The sequence below is a fragment of the Arabidopsis lyrata genome (genome assembly GCF_000004255.2).
Source record: "Arabidopsis lyrata subsp. lyrata unplaced genomic scaffold ARALYscaffold_3, whole genome shotgun sequence".
NCBI lineage: Eukaryota > Viridiplantae > Streptophyta > Magnoliopsida > Brassicales > Brassicaceae > Arabidopsis > Arabidopsis lyrata.
Genome location: NW_003302553.1, coordinates 9,099,854 through 9,114,634, shown reverse-complemented (window position 1 = coordinate 9,114,634; position 14,781 = coordinate 9,099,854). Strand labels below are relative to the sequence as shown.

General features: G+C 35.0%; 4 protein-coding genes across 4 annotated transcripts; 3 read left to right on the top strand and 1 right to left on the bottom strand.

Annotated features, from left to right (window-relative positions):
* The first annotated feature begins 837 nt into the window (after positions 1 to 837).
* Positions 838 to 2,080, top strand: LOC9321462 (F-box protein At3g20690). Its single transcript, XM_021030529.1, has one exon. It carries the CDS (start codon positions 931 to 933, stop codon positions 2,050 to 2,052), a length of 1,122 nt encoding a protein of 373 aa, XP_020886188.1. The 5' UTR covers positions 838 to 930; the 3' UTR covers positions 2,053 to 2,080.
* A 1,198-nt stretch (positions 2,081 to 3,278) lies between these two features.
* LOC9319332 lies at positions 3,279 to 4,486 on the top strand. Its single transcript, XM_002885349.2, has one exon. The coding sequence runs from the start codon at positions 3,337 to 3,339 to the stop codon at positions 4,348 to 4,350; it is 1,014 nt and encodes a 337-aa protein (XP_002885395.1). The 5' UTR covers positions 3,279 to 3,336; the 3' UTR covers positions 4,351 to 4,486.
* Positions 4,487 to 4,577: 91 nt separating this feature from the next.
* On the bottom strand, positions 4,578 to 5,306 carry LOC9321461 (probable histone H2A.2). Its single transcript, XM_002883218.2, has 2 exons — positions 5,041 to 5,306; positions 4,578 to 4,932 (listed from the first exon to the last, which is right to left on the bottom strand). Exons 1-2 carry the CDS (start codon positions 5,227 to 5,229, stop codon positions 4,723 to 4,725), a joined length of 399 nt encoding a protein of 132 aa, XP_002883264.1. The 5' UTR covers positions 5,230 to 5,306; the 3' UTR covers positions 4,578 to 4,722.
* A 4,698-nt stretch (positions 5,307 to 10,004) lies between these two features.
* On the top strand, positions 10,005 to 14,455 carry LOC9319331 (organic cation/carnitine transporter 4). Its single transcript, XM_002885347.2, has 2 exons — positions 10,005 to 10,698; positions 13,070 to 14,455. Exons 1-2 carry the CDS (start codon positions 10,287 to 10,289, stop codon positions 14,236 to 14,238), a joined length of 1,581 nt encoding a protein of 526 aa, XP_002885393.1. The 5' UTR covers positions 10,005 to 10,286; the 3' UTR covers positions 14,239 to 14,455.
* The last annotated feature ends 326 nt before the right edge of the window (positions 14,456 to 14,781 follow it).

The window sequence follows — 14,781 nt, the reverse complement described above, 5'->3', positions numbered from 1 at the left end:
CAGCTAATATAAGTGCCATCAATACGAAAACGATACCAAATGCCCTCATCATTGCTTCACTCACAAAACATCAACTAATTTGACAAAACCAAACGAAGAAGGAAGGTAAGAAAATTGATCTTTAAAAACTTAAAGCTTTGAAAAAAGAGGGATTAATATTGGGATCGTTTACACTCCTCACTACACAGCTCAACTATGTCTCGGATCAAACTATTCTTTCTAAGGTACGTCTTCCAATCAACGATTTTTCCACATTTGGTGGGAAAGAAGCCCAAGGCGACATGGCAAAATAATATCAACTCATAGACTCAAGCTCATCTACAAGAATTTCAGAAATTGACTCAGCTCAATTAAGTGACATGGGACTATGGGAGACAGGAACTACGATGATGGACTGATGGACTGGCTCACCCCAGCCCCGTTCTGTAACGTAGTCATCAAGCTTCTTAACTTCAAAATCGTTTCAAATATGTAATTCAAAAACATATGTATTCATTGTAAAAACGTTTTTTTTTTTTTTGTTGAATACAATTTTACATTCAATTCGAAAAAAGAAAACAGAGGGATGGGTATATAAACCAACCCAAAAAGGAACCAAAAAACCAATTCGAAATCGGTTTTGTGCCACGTGTGCGAGGATAATACGTCTAATGGGCTATAAATTAAGAATGGCCCAATCAACAAGGATCTCTATTAGAGACACTAGACATCAACTTAACAGATGCTAGAAACTTTGAGTACGTACTTTAATTTAGACGCTAATTTAAATTAGGGTTTCTGTGTCTTTAATAACAATCTATTGATATTCGATAGTCTCTCCAGAAGAAATCAGCAAAGTCCACAGAGGAAAAAGAAAGTAGTTTTTGAAGTTGACCTAACTTTATCTGCGCTACACCGATCGATCCTCGTTTGGAACTTGAAACAGCGACGATGATGATGTCAAATCTTCCACAGGATTTGGTAGAGGAGATTCTCTCTAGGGTTCCGTTGACATCTACGAGAGCAGTGCGATCTACTTGTAAAAAGTGGAACGCTTTATCCAAAGATCAGAGCTTTGCAAATAAACACATCGGTAATATTGTAGCCACACCAGAGGAAAGAGACTTTCTGATGATCATGGAGAATAAGGCTTATTTGATTGGCGTCAATCTCCATGGTATTCAAAATAACAATGTTGATCTATCTATAAAGCGTAAAGGTAAACTTATTAACCTAGACCATCCAGATCAAATATTCAAGGTCTTTCACTGCAATGGTTTATTGTTATGCCTATCAGGAAAAACCATTGATGATGATGTTATTATTACACTTGTGGTTTTATTTAACCCGTATTGGGGGAAACATAAATGGTTCAAACGCACAAATAATTATGGGAGATTCGACAAATTTGCTTTCGGATACGACAAATCCTGCGGTAGCCACAAAATATTGAGGCTTTTCGGTGATTACCTAAATAACATAGAAATCTACAATTTGAGCTCTGATTCTGATTCATGGATGGTTCCTAGTGTCACTCTTGAATGGGATATAGTGGATATGCATGATGACGTGTCTTTGAAGGGCAATACATACTGGTATGCTAAAGATAAAGAATCAGAAGATTATTATTTATTATGTTTTGATTTTACAAGAGAGAGATTCGGACCGCGTTTGCCTCTTCCTCAGCCCTTCATCAATGAAGGTTGTGGGTCTCTATCTGTGGTTGGAGAAGAGAAGCTTGCAGTGTTATTACAGCATTGGGGTGCATCAGAAATGGAGATTTGGGTTACGAACAAGATTGAGCCTGATGAAGTGTCGTGGAGCAAGTTCTTGAAAGTTTATAAGAGGCCACATTGTTTTTACGTTGCGAATTTCTTGATTGAGGAAGAGAAGAAAGTCGCAGTGGTTTTTGATGATTATGAGACAAAGAGTTTTAAATCCAATATTGTCAGCAACGCTTACATCATTAGAGAGAATGGTTATTTCAGAACAGTGGATCTCAGTGAATATCCATACACAACACGTTGCGGTCTTGCTTGCTCTTATGTACCAAGTTCTGTGCAAATCATGTAAACCAGTTTATCCCTTGTTTTCTAATTACATTCAGATTATCCATATTTCTTTTTGTCTTAAGTCTCTCTCTATCCACAAATGAAAAAAGCCAGACTCCTGTTTTTGTTCTGAAACTTATATAAATTATAGGCTCATGTTTTGTTTACACTCTTGTCCATCCTTTTATAAGATGTATTCATTTCTTAATGACAAATGAAAAGGCTTAATACCTTTCTTACCATGGCTCATGAGTCTTGACATATATACAAGGATCTTTCTTGGAGTACTTGAGACTATTTAAAACTTTAGGTTTCTTTGTCTTCTTCAGTAACAATCTATCGATAACCTCTCCAGAATAAATTAACAACCACAGAGGAAAAAAAGAAAAGAGTTATTGAAAGTTGACCTAACTTTATTTGTGCTACACTGATCCTTGTCTGAAACGACGACAATGATGATGTCCTATCTTCCACATGATTTGGTAGAGGAGATTCTCTCTAGGGCTCCGTTGACATCTTTAAAAGCAGTGCGATCTACTTGTAAAAAATGGAACGCTTTAACCAAAGATCAGAGCTTTGCAAATAAGCACATCCGCAATGTAGCCACGCCAGGGGAAGCAGAGTTTCTAATGCCTATGAATCATATATAGGGTTTCTTTGATCGGCGTTGATCTCCATTGTATTCAAAACGAAAATGTTGATTTCTTCTCCACTAGGAGGAATAAACAACACTTATTAGCCTAGACAGTTCAGATAAAGCATTAAACGCCTTTCACTGCAACGGTTTATTGTTATGCCTATCGCTAGAAATTATCGATTAAAAGTTGGTAAGCGATGCTTTTTAGTGACTGGGAATTTCTTGATTGATGAGGAAAAGAAAGTCGCATTGATTTTTGAAAATGATTGGGGAAAGAAGATGACATCCCATTTCAACATAGCTGCTTACATCATTGGAGAGAAAGGTCATTTCAAAACAGTGGGTCTCGGTGAATCTCTATGCACACCAGGTCCTATGTGTTCTTATGTTCCAAGTTCTATTCAAAACGTCTTCTTGCTTTCATCTTCTTTTAATTTTAATTTGTTTCTCATCTCTTCTATGCAATTATATAATGAAGATTTTTAAGTTCTTACAAAACAGAGAGACAACTAGTGACGAGCAAGGTACTTGATAAGCCCTCTGTTTTGCTTTATTTTCGGTTTGGGTATTATAAACCGACCCAAACCGAAATCAAATTTTCGTTTCTGTAACTCAGTTTCTTATTTGAACGACCTTATCCTCTTTCTCTTCTCTTCCTCATCATCAGCCATGGCTTCTTCGACTCTCTTCAAACTTAATTCACAGACTTTGAAAGCACTAAACCCTTCTCCACCTTCGTTATCTCCTCCTAATTCCAGAATTTTCCATCTTCATTTCTCCAAATCACTCTCACAACAACAACATTCAAAGCTCAACCACAAATCAACAACTACTCGTTTCTTCGTTCCTCTCTGTTTCTCTCTTCCTTCACCTTCTTCTCCTCCAATTTCCAAAGAAGAAGCCATTCTTCAAGCCAAGACTTGTCTCCTTTCTTGTCTCATCAAACCCTTAAACAACCCAAAACTCGCTTCCCCAAAACTCAGGAAGCTCAAACAACCAAGATTCCGTCTTGAAATCCCAATCCTTGACGATGATTCTCCTTCGTCTCTCTCTCAGCTCGCTTTTTCGATCTTCCATGACTTACCCATCTCGAGAAGAGGCTCCAATGTCAAGATTCTCTTCCTCTGGCCTGACCCTTCATTCATCGATTCCGCCGTTAAAGCTTTCCGGTCAGACTCTGTTAACCACATTGCCATGTCTCCTGTTTCAGACTCTGTTAACAAAGCTCTGAGATCTGCTGACGTGGCGGTTTTCATGGCTCCGGAGAAAACGCAGGTGGAGGATGTGAAGACGGCGAGTGAAGCTTTTTCTTCGAAACCTGTGGTGATGATCAATCCGAGATGGTTGTTTGAGGAAGAGAAAGGATTTGGTGATGGCTTTATTGGTTCCTTTGAAGTGATTTATGCGTTCACAGGTTTAGAAGTGAGAGGAGTGTTGAGTAAGAGAAAAGGAGTGATCTTTAAGTGTGTGAGAGATGGTGTTGTGAGTGGAGAGAGATGGAATGTTCTTGTTGAAGAAGAAGAAGGTAATGGAATTTTGAAAGTGGTTTCACAATTCAACTCTCGGCCATCGATGGAAGAAGTTGAGCTTGTTCTGTATAACTTGATGGCTATGAATTCTCCTATCACCAAATCAGCTAAGTTTCTGAAAGATTTGGTTTCAAACATCACTGGGAAGAAGTAATTGGGTAGGAGTTCAATGTGTGTTATTATGTCTTGTTTAGTTTTCGCTTTCCCTGGAATTAAGAGAGGTTCTTGTAAAGAATGGCATGGATGTTTTGGATAAAGAAATCTAACTAAAATTGCAAATTCCATCTGCAGCTAAAATGTTGTTGAAGTTAAGATTCTTTCACAATGTAGAAGAGTATAAATTGCAAATTCCATCATGAGTTCGAATAAATGGGGCAAAAATATAGAATAATTAATTAACAATCAATATTAAGATTTCAATATTCAAAGCAAAGAGGGACCACACCATAATTAAAACAAAAGCAGATCTAATCTAAACCTAAGCTACACGTTAATCAGCTAGCAAACCACAACACCAAAACCTAATCTAGTCTTCATCAGCGGAAGGTTTGGAAGCACCAGCCTTCTTGGGAAGAAGAAGACTGTGAATGTTAGGCATCACACCTCCATTAGCAATCGTCACATCTCCAAGCAACTTACTCAGCTCCTCATCGTTTCTCACCGCGAGCTGAATGTGACGTGGCACAATCCTAGTCTTCTTGTTATCCCTCGCTGCGTTTCCAGCCAACTCCAGTACCTACACAGATCCAATTTCCGAAACACAAATCGATCAAAATTAGGGTTTTACGAAATTGAAGATTGAAAGAGCAGAGAGAGAGAGAGAGGGATAGAAGGGGATAATTACCTCAGCGGCGAGGTATTCGAGAACAGCGGCTAAGTAGACCGGAGCTCCGGCACCAACACGTGTTGCGTACTTGCCGTTCTTCAGAAAACGAGCGATACGACCAACGGGGAATTGGAGACCGGCTTTGCTGCTTCTCGATGTTGACTTCTTAGCAACGCCAGATCCGAGTGTTTTTCCACGACCAGCCATTTGTGATTTTGGAAGAGAGACGAAAGTAGAAAATTTCAGAGCGAGGGAAAAAATATAAAAGATTCTTTTAAAATTTAACTAGGCTCTTTGGGTTTATATATATACTGTCTCGAGACGGTTGAGTGATGCTTGTCCAATAGTAAACAATCACGCGGATCGATGTTATCGCCGTTGGATTTTATATTATGATCGACGGTTCATAATTGAGATGCTTGGCTTCATTGTTAGAAGTGGGAGTGACGGAAATACCCTTCGGTGGGTTATTCACACCACTAAATTAGGCCCGGAGCGAATATCCGAATCCGAGGAATCGGTCCAATCCCGATCCGAAAACCCAAATTTGAATCTCAACGGTGCTTTAGTTGAACCAATATAATAAATAAAAATATATTAAATATTTAAACTTTATAAAAATATTAAAACTTACTGTATATTTAGTTTTCAAAAAACTAAATTCATTTTCTCATTAGACTAACTAAATATTAATATTCATAAAATGGTAAAACTGAAATCTAATTATACTATTTTATTTATTTTAGTTATTATATTAGAGATTAATATCTAATCGCATTACATTAACTCAGTTGATATGCAATTTTAAACCAATTAGAGCATCTCCATTGCAGGTTTTAATAAGATATCTAGATAATAAAATAATATTAAAAATAGCCATTTGTCATTTTGTAAGTGGTTTAATTTTATTTTTAAAACTAAAATATAATTGATTATTTAAATTATATTAAAATAATAATATATTGTTGTTGAAATATTCTAAAAGAATATCCAAAAGATAGAGATGTTCTTATGGACACAAAAACGTGCAGGCGGTTAGGCGGTTAGATAAAAGACCGTTACATTGTTTTCTAGTATTTTGATTGTATATTAATAGGTTTCTCTTAATCATTATCGACTACAAGATTTTACTTCCACCTAGATATAAAATTGATAACATACAACACGCAGAAAATTCAATTACGAGTTTGGCTTAACAATGAAAACTTTATCTCCAACCAAAACCAAACCAAATTCACAGCAACGTCCTACAACAACAATTTAAATAATTAGGATTAAAATGGAATGAGAATAAGAGAGTGGGATATCAAGGGATATGATAACAGAATCAATAATGGCATAGAGAAAATCAAGGGACCTATGTATGTGCATGATATATATATATATATAGCAGCATCTAAACTAGATTTTTGGATTGACGTGAGTACTTCCAATATTTGGCTATTTTTAGTTTGGTGCTTCAATGGATCCTTTGATGGCTAATCCTGGTTCTCGTCGAGCCAAATCCAGAGAAGAGCCTTCAATATTTAGTTTGCTAGTTGGAGGCTCTACCTCCTTAATGTTTTGGGCATTTCTCACATGTTATTACTTATATGCTAGTCTTTTTTTTGATATAAACTTATTTGCTAGTTGTTCTGGAGAACCAGATCAAGCAATTAGTCATCCGTGGGCTCTTAACATCGTATGCCGACTTGTTTGCTTAATTGCGGCCCTTGTTTCCGGCGGCTTCACCGTTTACTTCTGCGCAATAATTTACGCTGATGTACGTACAAAGCTGAGAAGATTCAGGGGCCAAAATGTATCTCCACGCCTTGGAATTTCACAGAAGTTAGAGAGAGCAGTGGTGGAGAAAAACAAGGAGAGTTTAGGGAAAGACGAAGAAGAAGTTTGCCCAATCTGTCTCGAAGATGTCACCATAGGTTTTGGTTATGTTAGGCTAAGAGATTGCATGCACAAATTCCACCGTGATTGCATTGATAAATGGCTTTTGAAAAGTGCACGCTGTCTCTAACTTCTGTTTAGGGAAAGACGAAGAAGAAGTTTGCCCAATGGCTTTTGCAAGATTCTAAGCAGTTACCTTTTTTTTTGTTTTTTGTTTTTTTTTTCTAAGCAGTTACCTTTGCCTTCGATTAGAGCTGTTAATCTTGTATAAGAATTTTTTATATATATCATCCATCAATTTGAGTTTTCATATGATGGAATTGAGCTAAAAAAAACACTTTTTTTTCCAGTTCCGACAATTCAAAATCGCAGTGATGAAAATATTTGAGTGATGAGAAAAAACTCCATGTTGATCTTAGTCACATGCAAGCGTAGAGTAGTAGAATACATTGATGATGCATATATACCATTAGGTCCAATACCATTCTTTAGTAATCTATTTTGTCTTGTCCTACAAATTTGGATCATTTTTCTCTAAAAATGATGGGCTCAAATTGAATAGTAGAAAAATACTGAATTTGATATACATCACAAGATTATCATGAAACCCTGAAAGTTCAAAAGCTAGTAATGTTATTAACTGAGATATAAATATTAGTTTTCTTATGACGCGAACACAGCATTTAATTTTCTTAAGAAATAACACTGCAAAAATAAAAAAAAAGTTGTAAGTTGTAACATTAAACTAGATAAGACTTTGCATAAAAATAGTTACAAAACATATTAATCAATCTAATGATTTTATACCGGTTCAGACCGCAATTGAGTCTAGAGATGCAATATTCGATGAGAGTTATTTTTCATCGAGATCCGTACCTACACCAAAAAATTTAGTTCTACGTTCGATTAGAATTAAGAAAGAAAACGACATGTTTGTTCTTTCTAACGAGTCACCTACATGGAAAAAATTTCGGTCCCGATTTTTAATTTTATCTAGTTGAAGGATCAAGAGAAAAGGTTGGTTTCAATACTCATATATATTGTTATCTTGTTGATGAGGACCCTAGAACTTTTGATGAAGTTATGAAATCTCAAGACGTTTTATTTTTAAAAAAGCGGTAAATGATGAAATAGACTCTATCGTAAAAAATAATATTTTGGTCTTCACGGATCTCTTACACAGTTGCAAGTCTTTGAACTGCAAGTGGATCTTCAAGAAAAAATAGAAAAGTTGATGGAACAATCGACAAGTTTAAGACTCAATTAGTTATTCAAGATTTTAGACAAATGGAAGGGATAAATTATTTTGATACATATGCTCCAATGGCCAGTGGCGGAGCCAGAAAAATTATTTATAGGGGTCAAATTTTTTTTTGTATATACAAAATTATATCAACTTTATTAGAAAAAAATAAAAATATCATCACAACTATACTATATATTGTAATCGATTTATTATTGTCTCGTTTGCCACAATTTAGCTTATATTTTCAATTGAAAAACTAAACAATCATTGAAATGATATCAACGAGACGATTATACGAAGTCGTTTTCACAATATTCATAGAAAAAAAATCAATAATAGTTTTAAAAGTCAATAAATCAAAAGATGAGATTTTTCTTAATATATGAGCAAAATCATCAAAACATTTTAGTTCAAATTAAAATATATATAAAGTTTTACCTAAATGTTATTTTAAAGTGATTTTCAATGGATAATGGTGATTATAAAAAGAAGAAAATAGGAAAAATCCTAAAGTAACGAGAGATATAGTTATTAGGTTGAAGTTGAATTCATTCATGTTTTTATTTTAGATTTATTTGTATATTTATTTGTAAAGTTTAACTCTTAGCTTAATATTTAGTATAAATTAATATAACATTTTTTTAGTATATATATATATAGATATATATTTAGTAGTTTGCTCTTAAATTAAAATTTGATGGGGGTCAATTTTTATTTTGTAATGGGGTCAATTTACAATTACCAATCAAAATTTAGCTAGGTTTAAAAAATCCATGGGTGTCAATTGACCCCCATGCTATAACCCTATCTCCGCCACTGCCAATGGCTAGAAGAGTCTCTTCTATAATATTATTGATAGTTGTGGCGGCTGAAAAATTAGAATAATTAAAAAATTTTAAACCAACTTTACAATACATGAAAACCAACTTTAAAACCAACTTTTGTAGATGCATTAAAATATTTTAAATTGAAAATAATGTTTATAAATACTAGGTACTGAAACAATCTCTTAATCTATAGATAAATTTACAAATTAAATTTTAAATATTTTAATAAATTATATTTATATTATACATATAAAATAGCATTTACGTTGTTCATAAATTTAGAAATATATATATTTGCGGTTTTAATCTAAAGTTTAATAATAAATATATATAATATTTGGTCTTCAAATGCATTTAATATAAATTTATGAATTTAAAGTGTTTGACAATAAAAATAGTAAAAATAATAAAATAAAAAAGTTATGAATAATTTGAACAGCTAAATATCAAAGACTCTCTTTTAATATAAGAAGATGTTAACCAAATAACTATAAAACACTTTAAAATGACTTTAATAAATTAATAGCATCTTAGTATACAACTAAGACCATTCTCATTGGTCATCCTATATAAGTGTTTTTAAATATAAAAATAATAAAAGAAAAAAATGAGGGTGTCTTTAAATGTGTGAATATGTGAGATTAGTGTTTCTAAAGAGACACTTTAGATCCCAAAATGGGGGTATTTTTAAATTAAATTTTAATTTATTTTATAAATATCGTTGAAATATGAAAATTTAATGAATGTTATGAAGAATTAAAAAAAATATGAAATCATTTTGTTAAATAAAACATGAAAATGTGGTATACATTCATCACATTTGTATTCAGTTTTACCATATATTTTTTTTCCTAAATATGATTAATCAATTTTAGCATGTCATATTATAAAACACGTATTCGATCGTGTAATTACTAATTAACGATTACACGTTTGGTAATTAACCATATATAGAATCAATTGTTTTGACTTTGAAATGAATTTTATGTACTGTACTAATTTGGGGAATAATACATGATTTGGCATACTAATTTTCAAAGTGGACAACTCATAAACGTTAATAACATGACATATTGAAATTATTATATAAGCCGATTAAAATGTAGTCAATATCGTCAACAAAAAAAAAATAGTTCCTTAATCAAAATAAATCTAAGAAACTAGATAAAAAGGAAGAAAAGTTGTTTTCCGATAAACAAGAGATATAAATACGACAAAGAAGCCACCTCCTTCTTCGCGTCAAACCAAAATCAAGAACGCCTCCAAACACAAAAACAAAAAAAAACACTGTAAAAATTAAAAAATTAAATATGGAATCTCCAGATGAAAGAAACGGTAACGACGTCCGACAACCGTTGCTGGAGAAAATTCCGGCGAAGAAAGAAGCGGAGGGAGAGGAGAGATTATGCATAGATGAGATGTTACAAAGATACTGCGGCGAGTTTGGTAGGTGGCAGCTGAAACACTTTGTGTTGACGTGTATTGCTTGGGCTTTAGAGGCGTTCCACACGATGGTTATGATATTTGCCGATCAAGAACCCGAGTGGAGATGCGTCGGGTCGGATTGTCGGGTCGGGTCATCTAACTGCGATATGGATCCGAGTTCTTGGGAATGGACGGCGGGTAAAGGGAGCTCCACGGTGTCGGAGTGGGGATTGATTTGCGGTGAGAAGTATAAAGTTGGTCTTGTTCAAGCTCTTTTCTTCGCCGGATGCATGATCGGTAAGTTTTTTATTTTCCTTCCAAATTTTTTGTGATTTAGGGAAATTACAAAACAGAAAATAACAGCTGTAGCTTAAAAATGTTTTCTCAATTCTAATAGTTTTTTTAATTACACTAAAAAAAATTTAAACTCTAATCTTGGATTCTTTTCTTAAGAAAATAAATAAATACATAATTAGGATTTTAATATAGTTTCTGAGTAAAAAAAAATCGTTCTAAAATCACGAACTCGTGTTTAAGCAGATTTAGCTATATTCGAATTATCCTATAATTAATGAATATATCAACAAACATTAAAATTAGCTGTTAGTTGTGCATAAGTGTATAGTGATCGAACCAATAAATTAGTTATGAGCACATCAATGGGCACGTTGGCTTGAATCTGGAGCATTCGTACCACGTGCCTTGATTACATGAATCTTTTACGATTTATCCAAAAAATTTTGTAAAATAACACTTTAGAGTGAAGATATACCTCACTTTTTTTCGATATACCTCTCAATTTTTTTAGTATTAGAAAATTTGGATGATAATGCTTTTACCCATTAGGCGGTCCAAGTTCACACACACACACACAAAAAAAAATGATTGGCGAGAAAGAAAAGATAGACTTTGATAGGGCTTGGTGACAAACAAAGAAACCAAACAACTAAAATGACAAAAAAAAAATGTATAACATACATGTGACCGACTGTCTAACGAGTTGATCACATTATATATATGTTTATTATCTTGTTGGCTTTTTTGGTATAAAAGTCAAAACTTCCTTACTTTAATTTAATCATGGAACATAATTAATTCGTTGCATTGATCTGTAAAGTCGAAACACACAAATCTCTCTCGTGGCATGGCATGCGCCTGTCTGCAAATAAACATTGGGTTATACACCGCTTCAGACTTAAATCATGATACCTTTTGTCGTAAATCATGATTAATCTACATCATACCATTCCCTTTTTTTAAAAAAAATTGAATTAGCTAGGTATAACCTTCGTGGGTTTATATACTTATAATTTGTTAATCAAAATTTGAATTATGTTTGGAATCCCGTAATTGTTTGTAGATCTTAGTTATGGTCTTGATTAGGCCTGGACATATGGGTAACCCGTTCGGGTTCGGGTAAAACCCGTTCGGGTTCGGGTTGAATGGGTAATGAATTTATGGTCCATTCGGGTATTCCTATAGTTTCGGTTCCGGTCCGGTTCGGGTATTATCGGATTCGGGTCGGTTTGGATAATACCCGAAGTTTAAAATCACTTTACATACTCAAATGATCAAAAAAAGAGAATAGAACATCAAACATGACATTTAAATACTAAATCCAATCCAAAATAACAAAGATGACTATTTCACTCTTAAGTGTTAAGAGTAGATTCTAATTATCTATATACATATATAAACATGTGTATTGCATATATATAAGTATATAACTATATAAGACTATATATCTAATTATCTATATACATATATAAACTCAAACGTCAAAAGTCACAAAACCTAAAATCTAGGACATACATATAAATATATAACTATATAAGACTATATATCTAATTATCTATATACATATATAAATATGTGTATTTCTTCGGGTTTGTGGGTACCCTAAATGGGTAACGGATAATCCCCGACCCGACCCGATACCCACGGGTAATATAATACTCTACCCAATAAGGTAATTTTCTAATACCCTAACCCGCCCCAACCCGATTTTTTCGGTCTGGGTATCGGTTCGGGTATCGGGTCCGGGTTTTTTGTCCAGGCCTAGTCTTGATTATTATTAACACAGTATTCGTTAGCGTTTATATTATGACATTAGTGAATGATGATTACAACATTCGTTTTTTATCCGAAAAAAATGATTACAACATTCACTTTCACATTAGAAACAAACGTGGCAAAAAGACATCTAGAGTACTTTGGTTTAATAATAGAAAAAACAAAAGTTGTTTGCCTTATCTTGGCTTATGTTTAGATTAGTTTATAAAAGGGACAGTTTGGCTCTGGATTATCCAATCTCTAAATTTGATGCACATTATATATAATGAATAGGATATACGAAGGAATATCCAATTTAGAGTTGCATACTAGTCAATTTTTTTACATGTAACTGGCATGAAATACGTCATCTTCAATTTGAAGTTGAAGATATCATTTTCATGTCAACCAAAAAAGATTGTGAAACATTGGTCCAACATATCTCAAAAAGCACTTCATGTAGACCATACATGCGTTATGGGTCCCTATGAACTTATCAAATCTTTGATAAGTCTTTAACCAAAATTTAACTATTTGTATACTTTTTCTGATTACATTTTTAATTACAACTTACAAACATGGCCTAATGATAGTGTCCCGACTCAATTATGTGCAGGTGCAGGAGTATTCGGACATCTATCGGACTCAAAGCTAGGAAGAAAAGGCTCGCTAACAGTTGTTTGCATTATCAACGCAATCTTTGGTATCGCAACAGCTTTCTCCCCAAACTATTGGACCTATGTGGTTCTCCGGTTCTTGACTGGTTTCAGCACCGGTGGTGTTGGCCTAACTGCGTTTGTCCTAGCCACTGAACCCATAGGACCAAGCAAACGTGGTGTAGCCGGAATGTCAACTTTCTACTTCTTCTCTGCCGGCATTGCACTTCTCTCCGGCATTGCTTACGTTTTCAGATCGTGGAGGGAGCTTTTTATAGTGTCATCGTTACCGTCTCTCTTGTTCCTACTCATTGTTATCCCATTCATCTCCGAGTCCCCTAGGTGGTATCTCGTGAGAGGCAAAGTAGACGAGGCGATGAAGTTGATGCATTTGATCGCTAAAACGAACGGGCGCCACATTCCCGCTGGAGTCACTCTTGCTCTTGACGACGACGTGGAAAATAAAAACGGAGAGAGGAATACTGCTGTTGAGGGTTCGCTCAAGGATGTTATACTGTCGCCTCTCATGCGGATCAGACTTCTCATTTCGGTTGCCATAAGTTTCACAGTCTCGATTGTATACTACGGACTAAGCCTCAACGTAGTCAACCTCAAGACCAATCTCTACCTCAACGTCTTTGTCAACGCGGTGTCGGAAATGCCGGCATTTGCTATAACCGCGGTTTTGCTAGACAAGTACGGGAGGAAACCGCTGTCCATTGGGACACAGTGGTTCAGCTGCATTTTCTGTCTCGTAGGATTCGCTGTATGGGGAGCTGGTCCATGGAAATCGGTTAGAATGGTGTCAGGGGTTTTAGGGATATTCGGGATGGCAGGAACGTACAATCTTCTGTTCATATACATCGCGGAGCTGTTTCCAACAGTGGTGAGGAACGCAGCATTGGGTTGTGCGACTCAAGCAGCTCAAATGGGAGCAATTCTGGCGCCTTTTGTGGTGGTTTTAGGGGAGGAGTTACCGTTTGGGGTTTTTGCGGTTTGCGGGTTAGTGGGAGGTGGGCTTGCGTTTTACTTGCCGGAGACGTTAAACAAGCCGTTGTATGACACAATGTCTGGAATGCACGAAGCTGAGAGTGAAAGTAACAGAGGAAGAGGAGAAGTAATATGTTAAAGAAATAGAATTTACACTTAGACATGGAGACACGAATCAAGATCTTAGAAAATAGGTGTTTTTGAAATGTCGAATTGTTTTGTAGTCTTACATGTGTATTTTTGCGTTACGAGTGCTTCTTGGTTTTTTCGTGTTGTGATTTTGCATTCAATCAAGTCTTTGGGTTTTGGAATGGTGGTACATGCATGATATAACAGAATTAACATTTATTTTGCTACCACAAAAACAATAAGCATTTCATGCACGTTAAACATTAACCAATATTGCTTGCCATAAATCGGAAAGTGAAAATCTAACCAATTTTGTTTGCCAAAGAATGAGAAAAACTCAAACTCCACATTCGTAAACAAAAGACTTATTTGTTATGAAACGGGAGGCTTAACATCTTCAGCGACGGGAGAGGCTCCATTAACGTTGAATCCACCTCCAAGCGTGGGATGAATTTGTACACCGGATCCGGCAACAGGGTTAACGGTAATGGTAAAACCAGCCGGGACAGTTACTGTAAAACCATCAGCCTGAATGTCAATTTTGAAGGCAGGT

Coding starts and splice junctions, on each gene's coding strand:
- LOC9321462 (XM_021030529.1), top strand. CDS start 931: ATGATGATGTCAAATCTTCCACAGGATTTGGTAGAGGAGATTCTCTCT.
- LOC9319332 (XM_002885349.2), top strand. CDS start 3,337: ATGGCTTCTTCGACTCTCTTCAAACTTAATTCACAGACTTTGAAAGCA.
- LOC9321461 (XM_002883218.2), bottom strand. CDS start 5,229: ATGGCTGGTCGTGGAAAAACACTCGGATCTGGCGTTGCTAAGAAGTCA. Junction 4,933..5,040: donor TCGAATACCTCGCCGCTGAG/GTAATTATCCCC, acceptor GGATCTGTGTAG/GTACTGGAGTTGGCTGGAAA.
- LOC9319331 (XM_002885347.2), top strand. CDS start 10,287: ATGGAATCTCCAGATGAAAGAAACGGTAACGACGTCCGACAACCGTTG. Junction 10,699..13,069: donor CTTCGCCGGATGCATGATCG/GTAAGTTTTTTA, acceptor AATTATGTGCAG/GTGCAGGAGTATTCGGACAT.